This window comes from Esox lucius, chromosome 20 (assembly GCF_011004845.1).
Source record: "Esox lucius isolate fEsoLuc1 chromosome 20, fEsoLuc1.pri, whole genome shotgun sequence".
Classification (NCBI taxonomy): Eukaryota; Metazoa; Chordata; class Actinopteri; order Esociformes; family Esocidae; genus Esox; species Esox lucius.
Genome location: NC_047588.1, coordinates 32,693,550 through 32,706,823, shown reverse-complemented (window position 1 = coordinate 32,706,823; position 13,274 = coordinate 32,693,550). Strand labels below are relative to the sequence as shown.

The 13,274-nt window shown below is 39.4% G+C and overlaps 1 protein-coding gene across 1 annotated transcript; it reads left to right on the top strand.

The window, feature by feature from the left end:
• Nucleotides 1-6,632: 6,632 nt before the first annotated feature.
• Nucleotides 6,633-13,195, top strand: LOC105018842 (potassium channel subfamily K member 5-like). The gene is made up of 5 exons (XM_010884602.3): nt 6,633-7,012; nt 10,455-10,566; nt 10,717-10,883; nt 11,290-11,458; nt 11,745-13,195. The coding sequence occupies exons 1-5, from the start codon at nt 6,827-6,829 to the stop codon at nt 12,599-12,601; spliced, it is 1,491 nt and encodes a 496-aa protein (XP_010882904.1). The 5' UTR covers nt 6,633-6,826; the 3' UTR covers nt 12,602-13,195.
• Nucleotides 13,196-13,274: the final 79 nt, after the last annotated feature.

The window sequence follows — 13,274 nt, the reverse complement described above, 5'->3', positions numbered from 1 at the left end:
TGCTGTGATGTCATACCCATGGTATATGATTAACTGGGTGCTTTGTTTGGCTGTTATGGCGTGTTATATGAGAATGTATACTACAGGCATGACATCACAGCACATTTTACTGCTCTAATTATGTTGGTAACCAGTTTATAAAAGCAATAAGGCATCTCAGTTGTTTGTGTTATATTCCCAATATACCACGGCTAAGCTCTGTGCCTACAAATAGGTCTTAGTAGTGATGTATTGGCCATGTACCACATATACCACAGCTGCTTAAATATTCCACAGGTGTCACCCAATTAGCATTAAATCAATCAAATTTCAATCAAATTTATTTATGAAGCCCTTTTTACAACAGCATTTGTCACAAAGTGCTTTACAGAGACATCCGGCCTTAAACCCCAAGGAGCAAGCAAACAGAAGTGTTGAATTTCAAGATTTCAAGATTCAGCTTTCAGGATCCATTCACCAATTTTATATCATTGTACATATCTACTATTGGCCCAGATCATTTCTTTTTTAATGATAGCTAAAACGAGTTTGGGTTTGCCAAGATGCTAGTTAACGTTAGCTGACTGTTTTTTGATATTTTTATTGCGGTGTGCATGTATGTCAGATATGCTTTGAAGAAATGTTTGAAAATAAGTTCCTCTGAGGAACTGTCAGTGGGGAATAAGTTCAGATGTACTGTAGAAATTGCAGACCATATGTCTTCCACTTTTTTCCCTTAGATACTTTTTCCCATAAACCTATGGTACAATCTGCCATTTGTCATGTTATGTATGAAATTGCACATTCTGAATCTGTTCAATAACGTTTCAATACATTTCTCTTGTGATTTTTTACTCTCTTACAGACGTCCAACTACACCATAACCACTTGGACAACACAATACCAAGTCCAACGGAGCTTCTTGCATGACAGTGCCAGTCTGATAACTGGCCTCATATTTTCAACCATCCCACATTGTTTATTGTAGGGTTGATAACCAACCCTTCAAACAAGATTTATGGGACAGCGTAGGCTAAACTTCACTAGGTAGCTAATGACAACATTGGCATCTGTAAACCTAGTAACACGAGGATGGTAGTGTTCCATCCTATTAAATAATACTTTATCAATCTAGTCATATTCCCAAAGCTGCTGTTATGTACAATTAGACAAAAGTATGAATCACATCAGTGAGATAATGCAACATGATTCATTCAGATAAAACCACATCTTAGCTAAGCATTGAAAATCCATTTGGGTGTTCTTTGTCTGGACTGCAGCAACTACTCCGCAAGTGGCAGAGGAGTTGAACAACACATAGCTATAAATATGAACAAAACAGAAACAAGGCAGTCATGTGCCGATTAATGCTTGTATTTAATTACTGCTGTTGAATCCATTGTCGTCCGACTACAGCATCAGTGCTTTGGAACATTGTGTATTTTCTAACTTGATCCACTTTCGATGTTTTGTTATTTAATCTTTCAATCTTATTTGTAAAAACTGTACTAAACAACTGAGTTTCGTCTCTTCCCCTGCACGAGTCAGAGGGCAGCAAAACATGAAGAAAATGTATTGTAGAATACTTAAATTAGGCTAAGCATACAAAAGCTCGCCCTAAGGCAGATTCTGAGATACATTGACATTTTGGTAATTTAGCATGGGACACTGAGGCAGTGACTCCTGAAATAGTTTCAGGCCTAGTCCACACGTACACGGGTATTTTTTAAAACTGTTTTTTTCCTGCCTTGAAAGAATCCTGTCCACATGAAAAGGCAAAAACACGCTGTCAAGCACTGTCAAAGAGCATGCCACACCAACCAGTGACGCTAGAACCCTAACCTTAAAGCCATGTAGGCCAATCAGAAGCCTTGAAAAGTTAATAGAGGTTCAAGTAGGCTAACAACAATGGTGTTGGATTTAGCTTGTACATTTATGTGTAAACATGTAAATTGTCCTGTTAGCAAGATTAAAATCAGCACTATTTTGGCTACATCCGCCATTGCACAAAATCGCCTCATGTAAACAATGAAGTTGACCGAGCACACTGAAGTTACAAGCCAAGATCTCAGTTATCCCTGCCTATGTGTAAACACCGAAAACTGAGTTTCTGAATATCTTCCCCCTGGCCAGAGTTTTGCAAAAGGTCAATTTTCAGTGACCTAAAACATAGTTTGTGTGTTGACGAAAGGCCAGAAAGCATAGAAAAACACCCATGTACATGTGGACTAGGCCTCAGAGGCATCTCTGTGGAGGAGACAGAAACAAGAATGAAGACAATTCTGTCACCACTGTATCAAGTTTCTGGGCAGTGCGCACGTATATCACTCGCTTTCCCGCGACTGACGCGGAAAGGTAAAACAGTGACAGTTTTGTAGGCATAAAAAAGATTTGCAAATTTGTAATTAGTTTTGCATTTGCAAAAAAGGTTTATATAATTGTGAAAATGTTTGCAAACTTGTAGTTCTTTTTTCTCAAAAAAATTCGCTAAAACATTCTCAAAGAAATTCTCTAAAAAATTCTCAATTAAATTCTCTAAAAAAGTGCAATTCTTTGTTGGCCTACCTGCACATTAATGCTGTGAGAAGACTTCCTATTCACATAATCTCCTTCATTCACAGAAGGAGCTGTGATAAGAATATGAGTGCCATCTATGCTGCCACTCACCACTGGAAACCCTAAAATATTAACTGATTCGTGTTTTATTCTCAAAGCTTCATACTAAATAAACTGATTAATGCTTAGACTCCATCCATCCATCTTCTTCCGCTTATCCGGGGCCGGGTCGCGGGGGCAGCAGTCTAAGCAGGGATGCCCAGACTTCCCTCTCCCCAGACACTTCCTCCAGCTCTTCCGGGGGGACACCGAGGCGTTCCCAGGCCAGCCGGGAGACATAGTCCCTCCAGCTTAGACTAAAACCTGCAATTCATTGGAATTCATTTTTTTATGAGTCTTGTGGGTCTGTGACTTGGGAACACTACAAAAGTGTACAGAAAATGTTTCAGTGCAAGAGTCACAACTCTGACAGGCCGACAGAGATGGTTGCCTTGGACATATGCTCAGTGTCACTGATGTTATACAGAAAACTGCAACGCAAAGCATGTGTTCCGAACTGAGATCATGTCCACGGTGTGTCATAGGAACGATATGAGGGCTGAGAATATTGTTCAGATAAATGATCGATTGTGCTGAATAACGGTAATGCTCAAACAGATAATCATTAGGGAATGATAAAACATCCAAGTGGGGTCTGAGCACTCTCTCCCGACTCAGATTTCTGCTGAGATTTTGTGCTTCAACTGGCCCTTTGAGAACAGGCGTTATTCAGATGGCAGGTTTCAGTTAAAGAGTAGGACAAACTCAGGGTTAGTTGGATAAAACCTGCTAAGCAAACAGGTTAGCTTCACAGAGTATGTTGCCGTAGTAACTGACTCAGAGAAACTCTGAACTGGCTCTCTGAAACCGTAAACCCAGAGTTTGCATAAACTCTGAGTCAACTAACTCTAGGTTTTCAGTAAACCTGCTTTCCGAAATACCCTCCATATCTGGAATCATGCTCATTAATTAAGCTTGCCAATGTAAAATATGCCCACATGAGTTAGGGATAAAATGTATGTTACGATTTTAACTTCATAATCCAGACAGTGTAAATTCAAATGCAATGGAAATTATTAGGCAAACCGAGATAAGTTTATATAGCATTTTATTTTCTCTCTTGTAATGTAAACAAGCCAATGGATGCTCAATTTACCCTCAAACATGAGAGCAATTAGCAGGTAAATAAATAATCTCGTAACCTCACTATGGTTGACTTTTACTATGGATTTTTTCTGCTGTTTTCTGATTGACTCTGAGCTGCCGTCTAATGTCTAGCAATTCAACAACATGAAACCAGGTGGTCATCAAAACACTGCATGAGGCAAGGAGGCGATCTGAGGTAAGACGAATGCAACTAGTCCCAAGGTCTACAGTTGCTCTCATGTTAAGCAGTTTGTGGGATTTGTAAGTAAATACAGTGTTGCAAAAAAACTTTAAACGGAAACTTGGGAACACTGAAACTTAAATTGTATTTGTCAGAGAACAGTCCAGCGACAGAGGGAAACCTTTTTTTTGTCCATCTAAGAACCTGTCCATCTATACTACACTGGGTTTCAGATCCCTCCAAAAGTGGGGGCTAAATGTGGTTGTCAAAGTCGACACTAAGGTCAAAAGTCATTAGACAGCTCAGCAAGAGTAATAATGACAATTTATTGACAAGTAAACACTTACTGCACAAATAAATGTCTTTAGGTAAACTTTCAGATACATAAGACTTTGGCACAGTCAGAGGTTTGGACACAAATCTTGATGAACATGACTCTAAAAGGACACAAGGGTATTTTGCTCCCGCAGTTATGATTTAAGAGGTGAAAACATTATCCAAGGATCACAACTACTGATTAATAAATAGATGGTTAATAAATAAACATCAGTTCTTGTTTTGTTTGCATAGTGTCATTGGAACTTTTATTGGAAATGGGTTTTATGGTCTGATGATACAAAAATAGAGAAGTGTGGCCAAAACACCAGTAGTAGGTTGGGTGTAGAAACAAGGATGGTCAAGCAGAAGAAGAAAAAATCTCCACTTTGAAGTATTGTGGCGGATAAGTGATGTTGAAGGGCAATTTTGCTTGCAAAGCAATTTTGTTTGGTATGCAAGCCAAAATATTTTCTAGCCAGATCTGTCTGCCTCTGCCAGGAGGCTAAAACTAGGTCATCACTGGATCTTCCAGCAGGTCAATGATTCAAAGCATTCCTCCAAATTCACATGACAATGGCTCACTGATCACAAAATCAAGCATTTGCAAGGGCCACCTCAGTCCCCTGACCTAAAATCCATTAAAAACCTGTCAAGTGAGCTGAACAGAAGTCCACATCTGGGGACCAAGGATTCTGGATAGATTTTATTCTATATCCATGTTGCCATCACCATGATATTATGAAATATATTTTGACCAATGGCAATGTGGTCATTAGTTAGCTAATTCTGTCAAGGAATAGCTAAGCATACTAACGATACTTGGTAAAATCTGGTGGATTTCCTACATTATTACCTAGTTTGTTAACATTATACTTAATCATTATTGGATAAGTCTTCACCTCCTTTGAAATAACAATCAGGTGTAACCACTTACCTTCATAATTATAATCAGTTTACTTACGTAAAATTCGAATAATTCACAAACATTCAGAATAAAATGATTAGTTTATGTAGAATCCCTGTTGGTTTGTGATTAGTAACGCAAATGCTCAACCATGAGCTCATATTACCTTTCTGATAACTGACTGAATAAGTTGCCAAAATATACAGGTCAGGGGAAAGGTAAAAATCTTCTAGAGGCCGAGTTGGAAGGTGTATGGCACTATCAAGACTGCCTCAATCAGGCCGTCATTCCAAACTGAATGTGATTGTAGGTGACTGCTTTCAAAAGGTGAATGGCAATTCTGAAAGAGCTGAATGAGTCAACAGTATTCCAAGCACTCCAAAAATCTGGCCTGTTTGGCAGAATGACAAGTCGGAAGCTATAATTTACAACAGCCCACCATTTATCATTTTAAAATGTTACTTTTTTTAAAAAAATAACTAAAAAGTAAATAAAGAAATGTATTGCCTAGAAAAATCTCTTTGTCCTTCAAACCCATTAGAGGACTTGAGAAGGAGACGAGGAGAAAAGACACGGGACTGCCAGTTAAGAATATTTCAGTGAACACGTTTTCTTTAGATAACGTATATTTGATTGTATTTCTGTTTTCACACATCCTTTGCGGTTTTAGGGAAGCCTTTTTTTTTTTTTACAAAGCTATCAGTCAGTTTTCTTAATGTCCAATGTGCTCAGGCTGTTTCGAGGAAGAAACATCATTAGCAAAAAATGAAAATAATAATGAGTTTTAATATGCCTGTAAAAATAAATTAACTTAATTGTGTCTGTGTTTGCGCCATTACAATGAATAAAACCTCTAGTCCAACCTAAGCAGTTTTGAAATGAAATGAAGATTCACAGGAGTAGCCTAAATATTTCAAATTTCGTGGCAGAGTCAAGGGATGGTCTTAAAGGGTGTAGTAGCCTACTCACAATTAATTAATCCTCACCAGGAAGGAGCTACGTTATGCGAACCATGAACTAGTTCAATAAAGAATCAATTTAGATGATGTACAGTACGGTTAGAAAGGTCATTACCACGAAATAAATTAATAGGGGCGTTTTATATTTAAGCAGAATTGCTGTAGCCCAAGGTATGCTGCGATTCTACGAAGGTAAGAACCATTGCGTAGGAGGTTATAAATGATTGGCTTTCATATAAGTGAATGAAACAGAAAAGCAACCTAATCTAGTATAATGCCACCACTGGTCTACATGCACATTTAATTGTTTCTCCTTTGTTTCATAAACACGAGCTGCAGTAATGTCCGAGGGATAATAACAAGGTTTAGGCAATTGTTTCAAGTTTGGTAGTTGGCGAAAGTATTTGACCGTGGACGTGGCAAATTCCACCGCTGCAGATTCCTGATGTAAAATCGTGAAAATAAGTCGCATAGATTGGCTACAAATAGGTAGGCTCATTTTGTCTCTTTAAGATACGCTAAACTCCAGATCACACCTGAAACTGTCTTGTTTGGATTGAATCGAACTGGTCTTTTACCTTTGTGTATCATCATCATCATCATTACTACCAGGGTCGCGCGTTTGTAGCTACTTTTAACCAGCCTACGTCCCTCACAATAACCAGGAAGCTGGGCGAATGCAACACGCGCTGTATCTTTCAGGCAACTTTACACTTAAATTAGGAGTATTTTAAGTGATCGGCCATGGCTGACAAAGGTCCTGTATTAACGTCTGGTATCATTTTTTACCTATCGATCGGGGCTGCGATATTTCAAATACTCGAAGAACCCAATTGGAAACAGGCTAAATTCGAATATTTCAAACAGAAGGAAAACATTCTTCTAAGATATCCTTGCTTGAAAAAAGAAGATCTTAACTATATTTTGGGGGTATGTAGGAATTCAATTTAGCATCGAATTTTAATGATGAGCATTATTGTGTGTCTTAGTTTTAAATTTTGTTTAATCTTTAATTATCTTTTACACTTTTAGGCATACATTCTGTGCTAACTATTTGGGCTAATCCATGTTGTCCCTGAATTGTTTCCTACATTAAAATATAAAATTTGAGATTATTTGAAACTTCTGGCCATCCAGTTACATTAAATACCAGATTTACAGATATGGCTTCATATATTGATATTTTTTTTGTATATATCATATCATATATTGATATTTCAATGTTTGTTGTTATTATGCATGGAATAGCCCATACTTTTTTCACTGCAGTCGATGTTTGGAGTACTTGGAGTACTATACGCTTATGAATGAAGTTTGAGCCATAGCAATAGAACTGAACTGATAAGCGTAGAAGTATTTTCATAATCGTTCTGCCCTTGAGAGTTTTTGAGCTAAATCAACGAGCATGTTGGGACTGGTCAAACTAGGTTGGTTGTTTTAATTGACGCAAAACAACGTAAGTGTTTTTGAAATCATGTGAAGTATATCACGTCATATAATTTTTTTCCTTTCCTTGTGCAATGTTGCGTGTGAATTTGCGAGACCTGTTGTCATGCAATAGGAAGCGTAACATTAACACATTTAATGGGTTTGTTATTCATTCAGCAAGAAACAGTATGGATTCATTCCCTGGGCATTGGGTAACAGGCACGGCATATTTGTCGAGGGTGTGTACCGTAGACATCCGGGTTGCCTTCCATAAAGTTCCAAAAGCAATTTCTGTTGCCTAGGGTCGGGTTTACGAGATCGCGGGTTTAGGTTTGAAGGTTCTGGACATGTTGGCCAATAACGAGGTCTATTGTTTGTATATAATAATTCAATACGGGTCATTGATTTACATGTGTATTTTAAACAAATCAAAATAGCAAATGTTGGCTATATGTTTGACTTGTAAATTGAAGTAGGCTACAATATGTTCCCGAAAACTACAAATAAGCGTTTTAAGACTCACTCGTATAAACCCGCCAAAAACTTCTGAAATTGCCGTAGGCTTACATTTCCCCAACAAAGACTCTAAACACGGCATGTAGGCTTTCATCTTATTGTTGCATTTCAATATAAGATGGTTGTGGCATCAGTAGCAAATGAAACAAAAGTTAAAAGGCGAGGGACTGAATCTTATTGGATAGAACTCGAATTGTTAGGGGGCTAATCTCGTTCAATGGGATTGGAGTCGTTCACTGTGAAGAACGAATCTTTATACATTTAATGTATTTAATTATAGTGAGTAGTTCATAGAAGCAGTCAGGCCAATGACCTTAAGGCTCGAAAGATTCAAAATTAACTGCATTTTACATCTCGTTCACCGCCCTAGTGAAATGTATTATGATTTGGAAATATTCTATTGGATTATTATTTCCTATGCATGCAGTGATTCCCAACCAAGTGTACGAGGACTCCTAGGGGTACTTGGTTTATCCACAGGGTGTACTCCAGAAGACTGATGAGATCATAGGCTTACTAGTAAAATGTTCATGAAAGAGGTATTTTAAGGGTGCTTAGTGCTCCTTAAAATTCTTTAGGTGCTACGGTTATTGAAAAAGGATGGGAAACACTGAGTAAAGGGAACAGTAGTAGACATAGGTTTGGTTCTTATAAAATTATATAAAAGCCCCAAAATAATCATATGGCATTGCTTTCTGTAAAAATAACGCTGTATAAAATGGTCTGTTTTGCTTGCTTTGAGACTATGGAACCCAGTGGTCAAACATAAACCGCATTGGCCAGAAAAGGTATTGTGAATCATGATCTTTAGTAACTGCTGGAATCATCTTTCGCAGCAATAAACTCAAACAAACATATTCTGTAGTTCTTTATCAGACCTGCAAGTTCTTCCTGATAGAACTGTTTCATTTTATTGATATTTTTGGGACATCTTGCCTGAACAGTGTTCAACAATGCCTTTCACCATGTTTCATGGTTGGGATGAGGTTTTGGTGTTGGTAGGCATTATTCTTTCCCTCGAAATATAGTGTTTTCTTTCTGCCATAAAGGTTACTTTTTGTCTCATCTGTCCGTAGAATATTGTTCTAGCAGTGATGTGGAGAGAATATTGTTCCATGTTTTGGAGGACACTGGTTTCCTCCCATAAAGGTTATGATTGTTTAGTGTCTTTTTCATTGTGGACTCTTGGACACAGAGGTTAGACAGTGCAAGAGATGCCTTCAGATATTTAGCTGTTATTTTTGTTTTTTTGTTGCCTCCTTGACCCTTAAAGTGATCTTTGCTAAACACCCACTCATACAGCATTTAGCAGTGGTGCTGACTTTCCTCAATTTGTACCCAATATTTCTGACTGTGGACTGGTGGAGGTCCAAGTCTTTGAAAATGCTTTTTGGTTGTTCCCATGGTTGTGAAAAAGCTCTTCTTCTGAGTTCGCCTGCTATTTATTGTGCCTAGGCTAAATTCCACTTCAACCAAACTTTGTTGTTTGGAACCTCTAGCCCATACTTGAATGTCATCTCATTCATATTTTAGGAACCATTTATGCAGATATACTGGTAATTGTGAAAGGTTCACCAAGTTCTTCTTGTAACTGTCCCTAACCTTTTTCTAGCATACATTGATAATCTTGTTCAGAGCATGAAATATACTGCTGTCCAATGTGAAGCAAATGTATGACGTCAGCATGACAAAAAGGACCAACATCCCTGTGGAACCTAATTAACTGTCCACTGATTGTATGTCGCTACCAGCAGCAGCCCCACCAACAATTATTTCTGGAGTTGGTTGAATAGAGGAACTTGGTATGTTTTGGCTTTGTAAAGCAGTTTTCATCATAATATCCAGTAAGCATAATTGACGTTTTAAGAACTATCAGGCATCAAAAATGTCCAGTCAGCAGTAATTCTGCTTGTCATTATTATTATGTATCAACTATGCTCTGTCAAAGTTCCTGAGTATCCCAGTTCTGCAAATTCTGTAAATATAGTTATAAAAACATTCCAGAACTTTATGGATAACCAATATTTCAACATAGGTGTATATTAATTAAAGTCAGAATACTGCCATTTACAACCATTAATTTCAAGACATAAAATAGTTGATCCCTTGTTTTAAATAACAAAGTACTGAAATGTTAGATCAGATCAGTTCTGCAATTTCTAACAAAATATTATTTTAGCTGCGTACCACTATTCAGAGAAATTTGACATTTCTCTGAAAGATTTTGATATAATTGTCTATTTCTTATTGAAGCATAATGTTTAATTTTTCATCAATGGCCTATTGCCAGTATTTCTGAAAGGTCATTAACATTTCTCTTTACCGTCTGAATTGGGCTGAACTTCATCACACTGAACCTGTTAATATTTTGGATAATTAGTTCAGGGCTGTTTGTTTGTACTGTATTATAACCAACTCTGTTCCCTAGGTGGTTTCAGAAGCTGCTGGACAAGGTGTGACCATAACTGGAGAGAAAACATACAATAACTGGGATTGGACAAATTCGGTTGTCTTTGCTGCCACTATAGTCACTACCATAGGTGGGCAATGTCTTTAAAATAACTCTGTAAACACTGAATTGTCAGTCTCCTATAAATCAATAACTCCCAGCTCAGTTCCAACGTTTTCTAAACATAACAGAAATGAAGCTGGCGTCCCTATTTAAAAGCCTGTACTTTGCTGATTGGCAGGTTATGGTAATGTTGCCCCAAAGACGTCTGGTGGCCGTATATTCTGCATCCTTTATGGCCTGTGTGGAATCCCTCTCTGTCTTACCTGGATCAGCGAGCTGGGATCATTCTTCGGGGACAGAGCCAAGCGCCTGGGACAGGTCCTGACACACAAAGGCTTTTCGGTGGTAAGACTCCCAGAGTCTCTAAGGACTTTTAATTTGGTAAATTAGTTATGTGTAAATGTGGTACGTCCAATGTATTAAATGTTTACTAAAAGTGAATAAAACACATATTTAATAGCTAGCATATGTACACATCTGAATAATGTTTGCCCCCTAATATAAAATCACGAACCTACAAGAGATTAGCTTCACTGCCAGTTCAGATTAAATACTAAAATGACACAACACTGTTAAGGGGGTTAGTTGAACAATATCTTGTTTCAATGTTTATGTTGTTGTAGCTTGTTTCTATGTGGCCACTTTGCTTTTTGCTTTGCTTACTCTTCGGCGTCTATGCCTGGAACTGTAAAACACTGTGGTACCTTCTTATGTAAAAAAGGATTTATTCTCGTTGTGTCACGTTTTACAGAAAAACGTTCAGTTAATTTGCACAGCCCTGTTCCTGCTATGGGGTCTGCTTGTGCACCTGGTGATCCCACCATTTGTGTTCATGTCCCTGGAGGGATGGTCTTACCTGGAGGGCCTCTACTTCTCTTTCATCACCCTCACCACTGTTGGCTTCGGGGACTATGTCGCAGGTACAGGTCTTCTCATGGAGTAGATGGCATTCCCCAGAATACTCTTTAAAGTTTGAAATTCAGACTTCCCACAGAGTTCAATCAAATGTGATGGTCCTGATGTTACTTTGTGGAGACATCAGTATCGGCCACACTGATTGGTTAACTAATCACCAATACTCCATTAGAATACATTTCAATTTTGTCTGAATTCTACTCCCTCCCCTGGTTTCATTGACAATGGGCCACACCACCAAAAGCACTGTGAGCAACTTTATACTTACATGTTCTCTTTTTGACTCGACAGGCACTAACCCAAACAAAGACTACCCAAGGCTGTACAGGGTGTTTGCAGAGTTGTGGATCTACATGGGCCTGGCCTGGCTGTCTTTGTTCTTCAGCTGGAATGTTCACATGGTCGTGTCGGCCCACAAAGTCCTGAAGAAGAGGAGGCAGAGGCAAAAGCTCTACCAGCAGGACCATCGAGGGCACACTGAAAAGGATGGCAACAATAGTCCTCGCCGCCTCCCCAATGCTGTCGACATATTCAATTTCCTGTATGAGAAGCACGAGGACTACAGCACAGCCATTAGGCAAATTGGCGCTACTGCAAAGCCAAAAACAGGGAGTGATTTTAAGGAGATGAGTCGCTCGAAGAGCTGTAGCGACATCCTGGGAACAAACATCCAAACCCTGGAGCATTCCCCACGTCGCCTAAGACGCCACCTCAGCATCAGTCACAACATGTTAGTGAACAGCTTTGTGAAGGGAGAGGGTCAGCGGTCTCTAGAGGAAGACAATGAAGACCCCCTCTTGAAGGGAGACCCTTCATCTGAGAACCACTGTCTGGATAGAGAGACTACCAAGGAGGCAGTCAGTGTGTCCAACTTAGAACGGAACCTAAACCCTGCTGATCTCCGAACTAACATAAACACGATGGATGTAGAGCCTAACATCAAGAGAGAGGTCACTGTTCCAAAACAAGACTGTAGAGAGAATAGGTTTACTGTTTTGAAGGTAGTGGAGGGGGATTCCCAGGAAGAGCAGCATGAGAAAGACAACAGGATCCAAATACAATCAGAGACAATGGAAGATTTAGGATCAGCCACGCAGCATTCCCCTGGGGGGAGGGTTGGGACCAAACTCCAACGACTTTCTTTATAGCGATGGACGAAACGCAGGTGCCAGGTGGTGCAGCAGTTCAAGGCATCATCTAGGTTTGAGCCCTTCCTATGCTGCTGGCCAATGAGTGGCTGGGAACTCAATAATGCAACGCATATTGGCCAAGCATCCCCTTGTCTTCCTAGCCACACTGCTACTTCTGCACTCTTTAAATGGCCACAATTGACTTAGAAAAAGCCCCATCCAAAGCTTCAGTCCTGGTTGCCCAAGCATGTTCTGTTGTTAAAAGAACACTCGACAGAACAGGTTTTCTTCTCCATTCACGAATGCGATAGAAAAGCTAGTGTTTTTACTAGACTCGATGCTGTCCAAGACCTGGTGTCATCTGGGGAGGCTTGGTCAGCTGGGACTGTCTTGACTCATCGTGCCCTAGCAACCACGTAAAGTGGGTTGGGCGCCTGCTGAACTTACTGAGGACAACAGAGTGACTGACCTTAGACACTGTGATCTGACTTCCTGGTTGGGCATGTAGTGTGGAAAAATGCATAATGGTTTGGCGCAGTCCTCAGTCGGAAAAGGGTGGCTTGCCCACTTCAGGTTGGTGGAGAGTGCCTGCCTCAAGTGGAGGAGTTTAAGTATCTAGGGGTCTTGTTCACGAGTGAGGGAAGGATGGAACGGGAGATTGACAGACGGATCGGTGCAGCTTCTGCAGTAA